Source organism: Tursiops truncatus, chromosome 4, assembly GCF_011762595.2.
Source record: "Tursiops truncatus isolate mTurTru1 chromosome 4, mTurTru1.mat.Y, whole genome shotgun sequence".
NCBI classification, from domain to species: Eukaryota; Metazoa; Chordata; class Mammalia; order Artiodactyla; family Delphinidae; genus Tursiops; species Tursiops truncatus.
In genome coordinates, this window is record NC_047037.1 from 143933248 (window position 1) to 143951300 (window position 18053).

General features: G+C 49.5%; 1 protein-coding gene and 1 long non-coding RNA gene across 40 annotated transcripts in view; one reads left to right on the forward strand and one right to left on the reverse strand.

Annotated features, from left to right (window-relative positions):
• Nucleotides 1-1782: 1782 nt before the first annotated feature.
• On the reverse strand, nucleotides 1783-12567 carry LOC141278635 (uncharacterized). The gene is made up of 2 exons (XR_012331692.1): nucleotides 11092-12567; nucleotides 1783-8472 (listed from the first exon to the last, which is right to left on the reverse strand). It is a non-coding gene; the product is annotated as an uncharacterized lncRNA (long non-coding RNA).
• A 40-nt stretch (nucleotides 12568-12607) lies between these two features.
• Nucleotides 12608-18053, forward strand: part of DIP2A (disco interacting protein 2 homolog A) — a 90388-nt gene continuing 84942 nt past the window's right edge. For 12 of the 39 annotated variants that reach the window (XR_012331688.1, XR_012331691.1, XR_012331683.1 and 9 more), the window contains exon 1: nucleotides 12608-12964. Coding sequence is in view for 20 of the 39 variants with exons in the window: in XM_073804625.1 (XP_073660726.1) it covers nucleotides 12874-12964 (91 nt within the window). In the remaining 19 variants the exon portion in view is untranslated. The remainder of the gene's footprint in view (nucleotides 12965-18053) is intronic. The other 27 variants (XR_012331684.1, XR_004526479.2, XR_004526482.2 and 24 more) reach the window with 8 other exon arrangements.

Sequence of the window (18053 nt, forward strand, 5' to 3'; positions counted from 1 at the left end):
TTAGAATTCACATTGAACTTCTGTAAGGCAAAAATTTTCAGTGGAACTTAAAGCACTAGTAAGACAAATAGCCACATGCCTATTGATTCATCTTGCTTGGTTTCTTTTATTTCTGTCAGATGCTGTCACTACATATTTATTTCTCATGATTATGATCTTTTCATGTTTTACTCATGCTCATCTGTACCTAGTGGTGGTATCTAGCCAGTGTCCTTTACCCAAACGTCTGTTGTAAAGGTATGTTTATAAGTATCTCTGTGTTTCTAGGACCTTTGAACATAACATTTATTCTGCTGGGCTTGGTTTTAATATAAAACAACTTTTTCCTGATCACTACTTACTTATTTTCGATTTTTAGATCTTAGACTTACTTATTTAGATGTTTGCGTACTTATTTTAGATTTTTCTTTCCAGTGCATGTCTGCATTTTCCTCTTCTTAGCCAACACTGCCGTAAGGTCACTGTTTTATAATCTTCCCACCTTTTCCACTGAGTCCTGTCTTCTGCTTGATGTTATTGAAGCGAAATCTTGACCAGCTCTGGGAGCAGGAATCCAAGAAATGTCTCTTCACTTTCCAGAAGAAAGACGTTTGAAATTGATGATCAAATACTGAAAACATAACTATCCATGTCATCCACGTTAAGCTAATGAGGGAGGGAGGGAGGGCCCATTTAAAGCCACCAGTGGGCGTAACCGTCACACCAACTTGTTACCATGGGGGTTAGTAATTACAAAGAAAGAGACATTCACCCTCCTTTCGTGGAAGAACACAGGTCAGACCTGCTGATGAGGGAAATTCTTCATGGTAAAGCACCCAGCTAATTAATAGGGAGCAATACAATTAGAGAACCACCAATTCTGCCCCCAGCGAAATAATCAGTTCACGGTGGGTTCATCAACAAGTCCTAAAACCAAGGCGAAGTTCCACTTTCCCAGTGCAGGGGCCTGGGAGTGTCCACTGTGACCCCGGCTCATGGCAGGCCTGGCATGATGCCGTGTGAGATGCACAGTCTCCCCCAGTTTACAGATGGAGGGACAAGTGACACAGAACCACGAGGAAAGAGACACATGGGATGTTCTGTAAGTGACTGGCCTGGTTTCATCAAGTAGACAACATTACTCAGAAAACAAAAGTGAGGGCCCTGTGTTTTGTTAAAAGAAACTAAGGAGGGCTTCCCTGGTGGCGCAGTGGTTGAGAGTCTGTCTGCCGATGCAGGGGACACGGGTTCGTGCCCTGGACCGGGAAGATCCCACATGCCGTGGAGCGGCTGGGCCCGTGAGCCATGGCCGCTGAGCCTGCGCGTCCAGAGCCTGTGCTCCGCAACGGGAGAGGCCACAACAGTGAGAGGCCCGCGTACCGCAAAAAAAAAAGAAACTAAGGAGACATAAATGCATGTGCAAAAGTTAATTAGTTCCTAAATTGGGGAAAGCAGCTATAAAGTCATTTTGGGGGTTAACGGGGTAAATTTGAGTATGTACTGGATAGCAGATTTTAAGGGAATTTGTGTTAATTTTCTTAGGTGTGGTCATGGTTATATGAGAAAAGGCTGCTTTTCTGAGGAGCTGTATGCTGAATTATTTAAGAAAAAGGAGCCGTAACAAATGCAATTTATTTTGAAATGGTTCTGTTAGAAAGAGAGTACACATATATGGATTAAGTAAACATGCAAAATCTTTTTAAAATATTGAATCTAGATTGAATCTAGTTAGTATATGGTTACTTATTTTTTGAAAATTTTCATAATGAAAGATGAAAAAAACGTCATGACCAAACTGAAGTCTGACCCAATACGTTTTAATCAACTACAGGACTGTGTCAGTCCAGGTGGGAGAACATAACCACGCTAGGCTTTCCAGCTAAGGGAATCCTGTACAAGGATTTGATCATTATGATGGTGGAGGAGCCCTTTCCCTGGGGCTGGCAGGTCAGCAGAACGGTTCCTGGGACACAGGGACAGAGCCCCCCTCCAGCAGGAGCTGACCCTTCAGCGGAGATGCATCAGCATCACTGTGGAAGGGAGAGAGACACCCATCTTTCTCCTCCTGCCCTCCTGTTTGCCAAACTAGACAAGGATCCTGGGACAGTTCCTTGCAGAAGTCGGCACCTTGTGCAGAGCAGACAAGAATTGATCTGAAAGCACACTGGCAGGTGACCCTTTGGCTACGAAGAATTTGTTCTCATCCACCCATACTTAGTTACCAAAATGCACCCACCTGATGTGGGGCAAACATTCTTCATACCGAAGAAGGCCCATGAGGTGTCGTATCTCAGTGATGCAGGCTCTGCAGGTAATGCCGGACTCCTCCCTCGGTGCTGGGTCTGCCCTTTGCTAATTGGTGTAGTTAACACACCCAGCATGTCATGTCAAGTGGGGGAGGTGAGGAGAAGTCCAGAGCAAGCATTAACCAGGCCTGCGCCCCCGTTTCAAAGAGTCTTCCTTCTACCATGTAGGCCTGGTTTTCTGGGCCTCACTGTCCTTTCTGAAAGATTTGAGACCTTAACAGTCTTGTTTTTAGAGGACTTCCTTTCCTTTTACAGTCGAACCTGGAAGTACTAAGTACGAGGAGGTGCCCAGTGAAGACGTCAGGTACAGATACAGGCTTTACTGTCCTCGAGTTGTGCTGGCCTCCAGGCTCCCCCTCAGTAATTGGGATCAATCCCACCAGCCGATGCAGGAACCCTATCCCTGCTGGTTCAGAGGGGGACCACTGTCACTGGTGGCAGCAGCCTCCCCCCACCCCTGGGACAGCAGAGCCCAGAGTCAGAATGGAAAGCAAAAATTCCTCCAGGCTTATCTGGCGTAGCAGTAAGAGGGGCTCTTCCCATCTTCTGATGGCCCCAGGCTGATGTATTCTGGCTGTGGGAGAAATGGCCATAAGTGGGTCTGCAGTAGGGCAGCCTTCCCACTGTCAGTAGCTGAACTGCTTCTGGGTTGACGTCAGGGAATCCCATGGTCGTAAGGCTAGTGCCGCACTTTTGCTATGAGAGGAGTTTTCTGGTCAGAAGCAGCGATGGTGAGTAAGTAATTTGGGCAGTCCCCAGATGGGTTCTGGGCAGGGACAGCAAGTCCATATGCAGAACAGGAGTAGACAGAGCACAAGGACAACTCAGAGGGAGAAATTTTCTGGGAACCCTGGCCATCTGTTCACGGGGTTTACTTTTGCCTTCCTGACCCGCTTGAGTCTTATCACTCACCACCTCCTCTCCATCACCACCCGAGTGTCCTACAGTTCAATTCTGACACTACCTGGGGTCAGCACAGAAACTACGTTAAGGACTCAGTCCCAGGGGCTTCCCTGGTGGCACAGTGGTTAAGAATCCGCCTGCCAGTGCAGGGGACATGGGTTCAAGCCCTGGTCCGGGAAGATCCCACATGCTGCGGAGCAACTAAGCCCATGAGCCACAACTACTGAGCCCACGAGCCACAACTACTGAAGCCCGCATGCCTAGAGCCCGTGCTCCCCAACAAGAGAAGCCACCGCAATGAGAAGCCCGCACACCGCAACGAAGGGTAGACCCCATTTGCCGCAACTAGAGAAAGCCTGCGCGCAGCAACAAAGACCCAACCCAGCCAAAAATAAATACATAAATAAATTAATTAATTAAAAAAAAAAGAAGAAGAACTCAGTCCCAGAATACAGCCACGTTAGACAGCGGCCATCAGTGGAGTCCCCAGGCTGTCCACACTTCTGCCTGGCTGGCTACAAACTTGTCCTGAGTATCAGAGCTGCGGGTCCTTATCCAGGTCTCGCGAAACCAACAGCCTACAGCTTCCTCAGTCAGAAGACGGGAGCAGCACACCCAGATGTGGTCATATCAAAGTCCACACACGCCAGGCCTGGGCCTTTCTTAGTTGTGAGCAGTGCGAGGCGTAGCTGCTTGTCATTCACTTTGGAAGGGAGACCATGATAGTCCACAGACCACTGATTTTTCATGGAATTTACCTCTCACCATCCAAGGCAACTAGGGTACTTCTTCCTGCTCATTAGGACCAATTACCATGATGTCTTTAATGCATCAAAGTGATATTAAACAAAGACCCTCAGGTAAGGTAGGGAAGTTGTCCCTGCCAGTTGAAATCGAATTGATCATCTAATTGGTATTGAGAAAAAAAATGATAAGGGAGCCTAAATATAAAACCTTTTATGATTGTACCTGGGACAGGTGCCATCACTTCTGGACCCATATCAAGAGTTTATCCCAAAGTAGCCAGAGAAGTACAACAAATAATGAAACTGGATGTAAACAGCAGCATTCCATTGAAAACCAGAAACAGTATTGTCTTAGCTTGGGCTGCTATAACGAAATGCCATAAACTGGGTGGCTTATAACCAACAGAAATGTGTGTCTCACAGTTCTGGAGGCTGGAAGTTCAAGATGCGGGGGCCAGCAGGGTGGGGTTCTCGTGAGGGCCTCTCCTGGGTTGCAGATGGCTGATTATTCCTTGTATCTTTACGTGGTGGAGAGCAGAGAGGGGGGAGCAAGCACTCGTGGCTCTTTTAAGGGCAATAATCCCATCCATAAGGGAGGGCTCCACCCTCACAGCTTCATCTGCTTCCCAGAGCTTCTACCTCCCAATGCCATCCCATTGTGGGCAGGATTTCAGCGTAGGAGTTTGTCCATCGCAGGTACACACAGAGCTGGGCGTGAGAAGATCAGAAGACGTACGTAAATGACATGGTCGGTAGTCAGACTCATGGTGCTGGATCTTCTGTTTCACTGTCTCAGCCACGTCTGTGGTCTTGTGAGACGTTACCTGTGACTAGTTGGCAGAACAGGAAGAAGCACAAGTTTGTTCTGCAGCTGGATCTGCACAGTGTGCTGGCCTCAGCCAGAAGTAGACAGTTGCCACACACACGCAGCATATGGGATTTGGAAGATTTCCAGCTGGCAAACTTCGGATGGTACATTGATGCTCCATTCCATGTGGAAAGAGAACTGACCTGGGTTCCTGATCCATAAGCATTCTCATGAGTAACTGACTGTCCAGCTGGTCAATACTTGATGGCAGAAAGATTGCAAAGTGGTGTCAAGGTCATCTGCAGGACGGGTATGTAAGAAGACCTTCCTCCCTCAGGGCACCCACTGCCGAAGTGCAGTCCAGCGGACAGGATGACTTGCTTATGGGTGTCACTCAGCCTCTTTCCTTAGGTGGCAGAAAAGAGACTTGCACTGGTTCAGCAACAAGACCTCCTCTCACCAAGGCTTCCTGGCTTCTCCCACTTCTCAGTGCCTGAACTGCCAACCGCAGAGGTCAGGGCTGAGACCTTGATGTGGCGAGCTGGTTCCTCCATCACAGAGGACGCAGTGGTCGGTCCCGCCAGGAATAGACACACTCCAGGTGCGACTTCTTTGCTTCCCTGTCTGCAGTGCATCTGCCAACAGCACTCTCTGTGCCCTTGGAGACGTCTTGTTCGTTGCTGTAGCTCTGCATGACACTGCCTCTTAGCAGCAGGCGTTACTTTAAAGCGATGAAAGTGCAGGATGAGTTCACACGTAGAATCCACTGGTCTTACCATGTTGGAGGAGGTCGTCGAGAGGACATGGCCGCTGGTTGACCTGTTAGCTGGCCCTGGGCCATCCGAGGCTCCCCACCAGCTCCCCATCCTTGGGTTGTGCATTGTGCTTGCCCTCCCCACACTGGCAGCTGCCCCAAGGATGCAGCCTTGAGAGAGCAAGGTGGTGTGGAGACCATCTGGAAGGTGTGCATGACTGAACCCAGTCAAGGCCTCTGTATAAGCTCTTAAGATTCTGGCGGGTGGGTGTGGAGATCTGTTCGTCTTCTGGCCGCCAGGACAAACCTCGTAAGTTCCCTGCTTATTAAAGCTGCTGATCTGGAGTGTCTGTGTCTCTTTGGTCTCTCCTTGCCCTCGTGTACAGGGGCAAGTTTACGAACCAATATCATGTGTCCCATCAGCTGGAAGCGGCTGTCTGGGCTGAAGAGTGGAATGGCTGGTTGAAGGCTCTCTATCAGCGCCAGCTTGGAAATCAGTCTTTCAAGTTGGACGCAGTGTTGCAAACTGGTGTATGCCTAAAACTAGGAGCACGTGTATCATGTACTTCCCTTACAGCCAGACTGCAGGGGTCTGAAAATCAAGAGGCAGACTCTTCCACTGCGTGTGCAAGTTGGATTCTCTAGTTTCTCAATCGCAGATAAGCAAAGGAGTACGGAGCCACACCCCTGTGGGTCACTCAGGTTCTACACATTCTTCCTCGTTGTGCAGTGAGTGTAGGAGCAGCCCTACCCTCTCTGTCACCAAGACAGTGACTCCTCCTTTCACCTGCTGGTTCCTAGACGCAGGAACCCAAGGTTCCCGGACATCATCCATAGTTTATAATCCCATGGAACACTTGGTGTGTTCCCCAGGGAGTGTCCCTTTTGGGGACCAGGACCTCTAACCCTGCAGAATCTAAACTTGGGAGGACAGGAAGCACAAAGCCCCCAGTGGATCACTGCAGGTGATGGTTAAGTGGGACCACTCCTGTTTCCACCCCTTGGGTTTCAGATTCAGGTATCTTTCTTGTTGGGAACACAGTGCCATATATAGGTCTTGAATGCCACCCCATCTTTGCAGAACATTACCTCCGATTTGGTACTTGAGCTGTGCCTTTAGCTGACTGCTCCAGTGCTCTGTCAGGCAGCAGATCCCGTGGTCTTTGCACTCCTTGCTGTGCACTTCCTTTGCCATAAAGTGAATCCTATGTTTGATACGATGCCACATGGGATCCTGTGCCAGAGGAACTACCACTCCATAAGCCCCTGTTGCCTGAAACTTGTGGGCAGGAAGTCAAGCCTATATATGGAATATGAATCTATTTCTGTGAAAACAAACTCCTGGCCCTTCCAGGATGGAAGAGTTCCGATACAGCAAACTTGGCTGGTTGACCTTCTTAGTGGAAGGAGCCACATTCAGAGCTCAGCATTGGTCTCCCACTGGCAGGTTAGACCTTCAGTGTCAGCTAGTGGTTAGATCAGCTTTGGGCCCACGGGTAGCCTCCAACCTCATTACTTTTGTTCCTCTGTTCTTGTACCCATCATGCCAGTGCAGGGGTTGCCAAGTAAGAGATGCTGTCCAGGGTCAACTGGCTGAATCGTCGTTCTGTCTGCTTGGTGGTTTATTACTTTCATGGGTGCTCTCTGGTGGGCATTAATATTTTACACCAAGACCATCCTGCTTGGCGCCTATCCCAGTATGTCTTCCCACATGCTTTCCTTGTCCCCAGTTTTCCAATTGTTTTCCTTCCAAACCCTTAGCCAGTCACACAGGCCATCCAACACTGCCCGTGTGTCCATATATATTCTCACCTTGGGCCACTCCTTACGCAGAAAAGGGAATGACTAGGAGCTCTGCCCACGGGGAGGGTATATCCTTAACCACTGTCTGTAGGGCCAGCCCTGAGTGAGGCTGTAATGTAGCTGCTGTACACTTTCATTCTGAACTCACATGCCAAGCCAACCCATCTGTGAACCAGGCTCAAGATTTTTCCACCTGTCAACTTGCTCTGAAGGCTTCCCCATACGGTCATAGATGCGAAGGAACAGAGAGGCTCTGATACAACAGCAGTGGATGCCATGTGGGTCTGGGCCACCTATTTTGCACTCCCTTGTGACCTCTGAACAGTCTCATGCTCAGTCTTGAATGTGCTCCTTCCTTCCACCTGGTGGTGGACTGTTTCTGGGCCAAACCGACCTGATGACTTGGTGAGTTTGGCAGAACCCACCTCACAAAGCAGTCCTGTCTGCGGGGTCACTTGGTGTCCCAAGGTCAGATGTTCCATCTCTGTCAGAGCACAGAAGCACACCAAGATGGTTTTTTTCCCTCAAAAGGCATATATAATTCTCTGCTTCAAGTGGCATCACAGAACCTAGGGCTCCTGCTTTGTCAATCTCCTGCTGAGATGTGCCAGAAACTCCACGTTGCATTGTTCCCCACCACCAATACCACCTGCTAGACCGTATGGCCCAGGCAGCAGAACTGCTTGTACCACAGCCTTGACCTGAGACAGAAACTTTTCCTTTTCTGGGCTCTTCTCAAACCTGGAAGTCTTCCAAGTCAACCAGTATTTGGGCCAGAGCAGTATTTATGTGTGGAATATGCTGCTTCCAGAACTTGAAGAGGCCCAACAGTGACTTCCTTTATTAAAAAATGGTTGAAGGTGCATGACGCAACAATTCTTTTTCTTTTGGAAGGGATGCCTTAGGGCACCACTGACCACTGGATCCCTAAAAATATTTTAAGTGTAGCAGGTCCCTGAATCTTCATAGGGTTTATCTACTGCTCTCTGGAGCACCTGTATCTTACCGATGTCTCCAGCATCTTTATAATGTTATTGATGTAATGGAAACAATGTGATGTTCTTCAGGATGGTGAAGTCTTTGGACTATGAGAGGGCAAGAGGGGTAACATAGGCTTCAGGCAAAACTGCATCTTTGTTCCACGTGAATGTGAAATGTTTCTGATCTTCTTTTCTGATAGGGACAGAAAAGAACACACTGGATTAGCAGCCACCTACCACATCTGACACAGAGACTACTCTCGGGGCTGCTACTGAGTTGAGTTTGCAGTATACCCTCATCCTTCAGGATCCTTCTGATTTCTGCAGGGATCATGCTGGTGAACTAAAGGTTTTGGGGACCACCATGCTGTATCCTTTAGATCCTTAAAAGAGGCACCCATCTCTGCCATCCCTCCCACCCCCAGATGTGATGTTGTTTTATGATCCTGATAGGAATAGATCAGTTTTAGAGGTTTCCACTTGGCTTTTCCTATTGTGATAGCTCTAACCCTACAGGTCAGGGACCCAAAATGAGTGTAATGTTAATTGCCAAGCACGTCAATGCCAATTATTCACTTTGGGACCCGGAAATGACCACCAAGCAGGTTCACAGACCCAGTGGACCTACTGTAAGCTGGACCTTGGGCAGGACTCCATTAATGATCTGGGCACCACATGAGCCACTCTGACAGGGGAGCCGTGATGATCCAGGGGTTTAGGTGCAAAGTCAGTTCAGACCTTGTGTCCATCAATCTTCAAAATGTTTGGCTACCTAGTTTTCCCCAGGTGTAGTTACCAAAGGAAAGGCCTTTGGGATTCATTTCTATGTATACTTGTGGTATATTGCAGGGTCCTTCTTGGTACTTGGCCACCTCTTCAGTTCCATGTCTGAAATCTGGCTCAGGTCCAGAAACTGGCTGTGGGATCCTGGTTTTTTATATTGGGCAACCAGCTTGATTTTCCTAGTCATCCATCCTTGACTTTTCTCTGCTGGTAGTACCTTCAACTGCCCATCTATTTTGCCTCTAGGGATGCTGTGTTTTATGAAGCATTTCTGCAGCTCAGGCTCCCTTGGCTGCCATGCACACCTTGCTGGCCATTGTACTTTGCAATATTCAGACTTCTGTCAGTTCCGTGCTGCTTCCTGGCCTCTTCTGTTTTAGGATCCTATCGTCCCCAATGCTGTTCTGGAACAGGCTTTCCTACTGTCAGCTCTCACCTAAAAGGTGAGCCACCATTGACTAGTGACATCAGTACCCCTTTCATCAGTCTGTTTCTTTGGACTTTTGTAAAAATTTGTTATTTGTGCCTTTATGTGGAATATAATCATCTGGTGGGTCTTCAGGAAGCACAGAGTATTTAAATTTCAGCACACCCACATCCCTGACCCTTGTACTCCTTTCCATCAGTCCGCTGTAGCAGTTGTCATTTCAACTTTGCTTACTGTGGACCATAGCTTTTTCTACGTGTAGTGTTTTAAAAATATATCTGCAAATTCTGAAATTTCTCCCTTTGAAAGGAGTCTGATGCCTCTCCCCTGAATATAGGTGAGACTTACTAACAGCTAGGGAGTGGCAGAAGTGATGGTATATGACTCCTGAGGCTAGTTCACAAAAAGGCCATGGCTTTCCTTTGTCTTTGGACAACTGCCCTTGGAATCCAGCCATTACATTGTGGGGAAGTCTAGGCCACAGGGAGTGGCCATGTGTGGGTATGCTGGCTGACATCCCCAATCCAGGCTCCTGCATCAACTGTCAGACATGTGAGTAAATGAATCTTCAGATCATTCCAACCCCTGGCCTTCAGGCTGCTCCAGCTGAGGCCCCAGATGCTGTAGAACAGAGACAAGCCATCTCCACTATCTCCTGACCCACAATAACCTAAAGAGATAATAAATGGTTCTTGTTTCAAGCCACCAAGTGTGTATATAGCAATAAATACAGCATCATTCTAGGAGCATCCCTTCAGGGAGTTTGCTACCAGTCTTTGCCTGGGCGTTAAATCCCATATCTTAGAAGATTGATCATAATAGTCTTCTACCCCATTTTACGCTCCAGTTCTCTCCTGATTTCTGCAGGGGTCATGCTGATGAATTAAACAAGGATGATGGGGACCACCACTCATAACCAAGCACACTTATAATCCAGCCCCACACAGACTTCCCTAGCTCCTGGCAGTTGGCTGGTTCTCACATGTAACGGGTTGAACTGTGTCCCTGCAATAGATGTTGAAGTCCTAATCCCCTGGTACCCGTGAATGTAGCCTTATTTGGAAATAGGGTCTTTACAGATAATCAAATTAAGATGAATTAATTAGGGTAGGTCCTAATCCAATGACTGGTGTCCTTAAAAACAGGGGATTTGGACACAGAAACAGACACACATATAGGGAGAAAGGCATGTGAACATGAAAGCAGAGATGGGCATGATGCACCTACAAGCCAAGCAGCACCAAAGACTGCCAGCAAACCACCAGAAGCTAGCAGGCAGGGATGGAAGATCCTTCCTTCGCAGCCCTGTAACCTCGTTCTGACTTCCAGCCCCCAGAACTGTGAGATAAATTGCTGTTAAGCCACCCAGTCTGTGGTACTTTGTTACTGCAGCCCTCGCAAACTAACATGTTCTTTTGAGGGGGAGGGGGCTATAGTCCACCTGAATTATGCTAAGAAATAACCATAATTATATGCCTAGTGTCCAACAGGTTGGGGAAAGGAGTGCCCGGTTGGTAGGGAAAGGTGAGCCACATGGGCAGGCTCCAGAGGTTCAAGGCAGTCTTGGGGGTGGGAGTGGTCAGAAGCTTTGACGGCACCTACCCAGATATGAGATCTCTTTGACATGTGTCATGGGCCCAGATTTTCCCAACCAGGGCCCCAAACTTAGCATCACAGAACTGCCTTGGCTGGGTGTTTACCATCTTTGAGATATTAATTCTTGAGCCTAGCCCTTGTCTTTATTGTCTCAATGCAGGAGATGAGGCTTTTTTTGCAGGAAGCTGAAGAGACTCCATGGCTTTCAATGGTCTGTTGGTAGCCATCCACTGTCCATTATTTCTCTTAAGGGCATCAGTAGTGTTAAGGAATAGCTACCCAATCCCAGTACCCTTCCTTATAGCTAATATTTCCATCGTACGTAAAAGGCTTCTAGGGTATTCATTTCACTTCTCTGGTTCACTCTTCTACACGGGTGGAAGGTTAACAATTACATCACTTCGTGCCAGGGGCTGTGAGTGTTCCATCCACAAGTGGTGAGTGATTCACCCCATCTTATCACCTGCCATCTAAACCCCAGGTATCAACTGTTGCAGGATGGTTTCTCCAGAAGCAGATGGTGAGAGTGAGTTTGGGGTACAAGTTTATATGGCATCACACCTGAGAAAGGAAGGGGAAGGAGACAGGGTTGAGCCTAGGAAGAAGAGGGCCATGCAGGCCCAGCTAAGCTGGAGGCAGCCTGTTGTGCTCGCAGAGGCCTTCAGCGCTGGGCCCAATGGCCAGGCCGGCTCAGTCACCTCAAGAAGGATACGACCTAGGAAGGTGGCCCTCTGCGGACAGGGGCGGGTATTCGCGGCCACCACAGTCCACCGTCGCACCTGGCAGATACGCTTCCCGCCGACACCGGGGATCAGCTCCCTCAGGATTCCCGGTGTGTGTGTGGAGGGGGCGGGGGGTCTCAGTTCAGCTCCGCCAGCCCCCAAGGCTCCGGACGTCTGTAGTTCCCTCACGTCTGTCCTCGCACTTCCCAAGGTCACCCCACGGTCTGAAATGGCTGCTGGAGCTCCTTCCAAGGCTGTTTTAAAAAGCACATGGGCTAACACACACGTCACAGCGCGTCTACGAAGGACGTCCAAAGGTGCCCAGGGGGTTCTGCTCACTCCCGAGAGTCGTGAAAAGGCCCACGCGTGCTGGGGAGGAAGCGTGTGGACGCCCCCGACCCGCCCCAGCGCAAGCCCAGCGCACCCCGAACCCTCAGCGTCCGCGCGGACACCAGACCAGGGCCTGCAGGGTCGCCGTGGACGGACGCCCGCCTGAGGCCCGCGACCCCAACACCTGAGACGAGGGGCGTCTCGCGCCCTCAACCCCAACACTGAGGTGACCGCGCTGAGACGCCAGCCCGCGTTCCTGCCTGTCGGCGATCCAAACCCTCGGCGCAGAGCCTCTCGGGAGTGACGCTCTCCCTGCTCTCCCAATGGGAGCCCGGAGCGGCCTCGCCGCGTCCTCGCGGCCAATGGGAGCGAGCCTCTGGTGTTGCTGGGCGGGCCCGGCCTCCCAACTGGCAGGCGACTCGCCGCGTTACCCGTCTTGCCCTTCCCGCCGCGCACGCGCGCTCCGTACAGGGTCGGCCGGGCGGTCGGGGGCGCGCGGGGCGGTGGCGGCGCCAGAGGAGCCGTCCGCGCTCGTGCCCGCGCCTCTGTGGAGCTGCCGGGGCCGCGCCCCTGCCCGCCGCCTGCGATCCCCGCGGGCGGATGCGGGTCGCCGGGCAGAGGGGAGCGACGTAGCCGCCGCCAGTGCCGCCGCCTCGGCTCGGCGCGGCCCGACCCCGACCCAGACCCCGACCCCGCCCGGGTCGAGCCGGCCGACCGGCCGTCCTTCGGCGGGGCCATGGCCGAGCGCGGGTGCCCGCTGGAGGCGGTGCCGTTACCCGCCGAGGTGCGGGAGAGCCTGGCCGAGCTGGAGCTGGAGCTGTCGGAAGGTGAGCGGCCCGGCGCCTGGGACCCCCGCCCGGCCCTCCTCCCAGACCCCCGCCCGACCCTCCGCGGGCCCGGGACCCCCGCCCGGCCCTCACGCCCGAACCCCGACCCCCGTCAGGCTTCCGGCGCCCGGCGGGTGGCCGCGCTTTGGGTGGTTGGGCCTAAGGCGCGGGAACCTGGACGGGGATGACCGTTCTGTCCGAGCGGGCTGTCCGAGCGGGCTGTCCCAGCCGAGGGCTGCGGGTCAGCGCCCTGGCAGCCGCGCCGGCTGCAGCCCCGCGTGCCTCGGTTTCCTCCTCTGAGACGGGGTGGTCGCAGCACCTGCCTCTCGGCGCCCGTATGAGCCTAATGCCTTAGCAGGTGTAAAGCACTGAACACTTCGAACGAGGTTGTTAGCCCCTTTTAGGGAACTTTTAAAAATTTAAAAAGCATATTCAATAAGTGGTTGGTTGTTTAAAATAGACTGAGTGATTAGGCCTCAGAGGCGTGGGTGGTGTTACCCCTTCGTCTGTTACCCCAAGGCTCGTGTCCTGAACTCCGCGTGGCTGTCGGCGCACAGAGTTAGTTCTTGTCCGGGATCAGGGAGGCCTCGTAGCCGTTGAAGAGAAGCAACTAAAGGCTTAACTGTTCTTGACACTTAAATGCGTTTTCAACTGTCAGCAGTCATTTACTCCATAGTCTGAACCCAGTTCAAGTTTTGCTCCGGTTGGGGTAGTGACTTGTTACCACTGTCTAATAAATATGCCCCGGACTGTAGTGACTGCTGACCAGCCTTCGGGAGGTAGGTGCCGTCGTTATCTTTGTTTTACAGATAATACAGCATTTACATGCAACCGCTTTGAATTCAACATCCAAATTTTTAAACGTTCTGTGACATGTGGCATTTTTTTTTTTTTAATGGAAGTGCAATTGGAAAAGGGTGGATTTGAGAATTCTTGGTGATTAGGTGCTCCTGGAAAATCTGAAAAACTCAGATTAGGAATGGTTCTGACAGTAACTACTGTCCTGAGTTTGTCATAGTTCTTCATCGAGGGAAAAATCATATAGATGCCGTTTAGATTTTACACAATTTCAAATATGTTTTTGCAGATTGTTCTTAATTTCTTCCCCAGTGTATTAGTTATTTCCTCAATTCCTTGTGGTTTTGTGGTTGGATGTTGAAGGTCTTTCTAGGAGTTGACAGATAAGATTGAGAGCTTCATGACTTGTGTGACAGAACACACATAAAGACAAGTACTTCAACAAAAGAAATGCTTCTCTATTGAATCCTTTTATGCTGCTGTCATTTTAGACACATGTAGAGGATGTACAGTTGGGTGAAGGGTACAAGATTACGCATAGGTGCATAGGAGCCTGGAAGCGTAGCTTAAGCTGAGGAAGGAGAAGACAGTGTTGAGGGGAAGGGACAGCGGAGTGCGGTGCAGCCAAGGAGGCAGGAGCCCCGGCCTCTGTCCCACGCCCACACCGGTGAGGTTTATTTACGTAATTAAAGGAAGGTGTTATTAATGAAGCACACTCCTAAAGCAACCGAAGTTCATGTCATTGTCATTATCATTTTTATATTTTCATCAAGTAGAAGTAGAAAGTGGGTCTCCCTTTGCCCTGCGTGCTGTCTCTCCCCCCGCCCCCCTCCCCCCACCGTTTGAGAGCAACTTCTAAGTTAGAATAAAGTCAAGTCGGAATAGGGTGCCTTCATGGCACTCACATTTGTCTGAATGAGGAGTTGCTTAAAACTTCGAGATGACATCGTACGAGGCAGGTTGGAGGGAGGAGGGAGCTTAACACAGACAAAACGCTGCCCACATGGAGACGGGGGTCATTGTCAGATACCGGGGTAACCTGGAGAAGCCTTCACGATGTCCCCTCAGCCCGTACCCGGCCTTGACTAGGAGAAAATACACCCCTGCCTTTATTCATAACTCGCACGTGGCCTTGTTCTCCAGCATCCTCACTGGATTCTCACTGACTGTTGAAATTGGGGTTCACCCTCAGGATTGGTTCTTGTCTTTGGAGGCACTCATTTCTCCCCATAGAGCAGGTCTGTGGACTTTCTCATTCCAGAGGGAAACAGGCACAGCCGTGCTCTTGCGCCCTCGCTTTCCTGGCTGCTTTGCCCGTCCTGACTCAGGGGTCTTCTTCAGATGAAGTTGAGGGTGACGGGTGGAGGTACACAGAGCCTCACTCTTCTTAGAAGCCCCCCCACCCCGTGAACATACTCAGAAGAATTCACGTATGTGGCTCCTCAAAGCGGATCAGAATGTCTGTGCATGAAAATGAGGTTATTAGAGGTATAATCTTGATTTTTTTTTAAAGAATTAATTCCCAAACACTTACACTTTGCCTATTACTGTCTGAAATTACCTTCGATTTGCCTCACAACTAATTTTGGTGCCGAACAGTGTCTTGGGGCTGTTGCTGCTGAACTGCTTTAAACGAGGATGACGGGGTGAACAGGCGGAGCACAGGGGATCTCTAGGGCAGCGCGACTGTTCTGTACAATACAGTAATGGTAGATACAAGTCATTCCACGTTTGTCAAAGCCCAGAGATTGTACAACACGAAGAGTGCGCCCTAATGTTAGCTGCGGACTTCAGTTATAATAACGTATCAATTTTATTCATCAGTTAGAACGTATGTACCACAGTAATACAAGATGTAAACAGTAGGGGATGTGTGGGAAATCTCTGTTGTTTCAAATAAATTTTTTGTAAACCTGAAAAAAAAAAACCCCACAAAAAACCAAGGGTGATGGTGTGAAGTTTGTTCTTTGTTTTAGTTGCCTGCAGAGGTTTAGAGAGGAAATTCCTACACAATAGGTTACATTTATCCCACTCCTGTTTTTTCATTCTGGTTAATAGGTCTATTCTGTAGCTTTAACTTTAGTCTGTTTCTTGTTTTCATGCAGTTTGATAGTGCAGGGGCTCCAGCCTGGATGGAGTCGACCAGAAAGGGGAAAAGCTCCATTTGTGGATGTAGAGGAAGGGACTTCTTTTCACAAAAAGCGTTTTTCCTCATTAAATGTCTTTAATTTCTAAAATTTGTGATATATTGATAATTCTCTAGTTTTCAAAATGACAGCCCGACATTGCCTTCACATCGATAAACATTTGTTGTGCTTCCTGAATATTCTGTGGTATACTAAAGTTCTCATGTCCAAATTCCATTCATCTGTCAAAGCCCAGCCCAGGTGTCTTATGTGACCCTTTCCTGATCCTCTCTGATGAGGCTCCTTTCTCAGAATTCTCATCACCCCGCCCCCCCTTTTGGAGTTCTTGCCACCTTTTGTTTTTTGCGTTTGTTATTTATATATATTCATTCATTCAGTAATTATTGTGTGCCTGCTGGGTGCTAGGTAATGTTTTGGCTGTAGTGGTCAGGTTTAGCGTTGTTTCTCCATTGATCATAAGGCTTTGTACAATGTTGTATTAAAATAGGAACGTAGATACACATTGCAGAGAAATGAAACAATTTAAAGGAAATGTAGGCTGGAGTGAGCATCCCTCCTACCTCTGGCATCTCCCCACTTGGAGAGTCAGTGCCTTTAACCTCCTGTTTGGCACAGTTTGCAATTTCTGCGGAGGATGAACTGGAATAGGGAGAACCAATGAGAGGTATTTTTCTTTTACTTTGTGTAACATTTTTTTAGCTGTTGCCTGGTATAATGTGATTTCTGTTTATATTTTTAAGGGAAATCAGATGTTTCAATTTATAAAACATATGTTTGAAAATCTTTAAAAATTGTACTTACTGACTAGCTGCTTGTACATCCATCCCACTTTACGCAAAATCCATCATCATGATTCAGGTGTATTCCCTTTAGAATGTTTTTCTTTCTATAGCAAATCATCCTAGTGCAGTTGTCTTTTTAAAGAATATTGATTTATAAATTTTTAAAAGAATATAAATACTAGGATTTCCATTAATATCGTAAAACTTTGCACATGCTGTTCATTGCCAACTCTCTGTACGTGTTGAATTCCTTCCTTCGTTTTAAGACTTAAGTTTAAACTTCACTTTCTCTTTGAAGCTCTGCCTTCCTCTGAGAACAGCCCGCTCAAAGTTAGGTGCCTGCTCTTTTTGTCCCTGTAGCACTTACTGTGTCATTCTTACAGGATTTATCCAATTCTGTGTTTATTGTTTGTTTGGCTTTTCTTTGCCACTTCATAGGGAGCAATTCCAGAGGAAGTTTGATCTGCCCATCGTCATGTCCTCAGCGCCTAGCACATTTTAGGCGTTTTACTGAGCGCTTGCTGAATTAATAGAAGAGTGACCCACGCATGGTGCTTATTCTCAGTTTTAAATCAAGAATCCTCCGTGATTGGCTTGAATACTTAGCTTTTTGATAATAGTTTCTCAGATTCAGTGAAGCCCTGGGAGGACTGACCTGAGCCTCGGGGAGCCATTGAACCAGGATGTGGTCTTTGTTGCTCTGAACTCCTAGGAGGAAAAGCGGCTGAGATGAGTGCGCTGGGAGTCTGGCCCCGCCGCGTGGAGCTCCAAGACTCCAGTCGATTCCGGCGCTGCAGTGGCCGTGATCCCCCTGGGCCCTCCCTGCTGGGGTCCGGGTCCACACTGACCACAACTGAGGTCACGACTCCTGCCGCAGGAGTACAGCAGCTGCTGCATGCCTGGGAAGCTGTGACTCCCAATAGGGACCTTGGCTCAAGGACCCCACGTGGCCTGAAACTTTCCTAGGGCTGCCTGGAGTCTAGGACTTTTCCTGCCCCACCCGCCTGCCTTTCTTCTTCCTTCTGCAGTCACACCCGACAGCTCGCCAGCCTCCTCCGGGGCCCTCCCCATTTTCCCACCTAAATCTCTTCACGTCTGATCCTGTCATGATGTGTGCTTCTTGGAGGACCTGAAGTGCCTACAGGGTCATGGGTTTAGACCCGTGTTGGGAGGGCTGGTTTATTTGGTGTTCTGGTTTACGTGTGCGTCTCCCTGGTCGATGGTCTGCCCTTCGCGGTGGTACCCGGCACGTAGCTGGTGGTCATCGTGCACTGAACTGACGTATTTGCTCTTCTCAGGACTCTCTTGGCCGCGGCCAGCTCTGGCTTAGTTGGCCATCGTGACGCTTCACCAGAGCAGGGG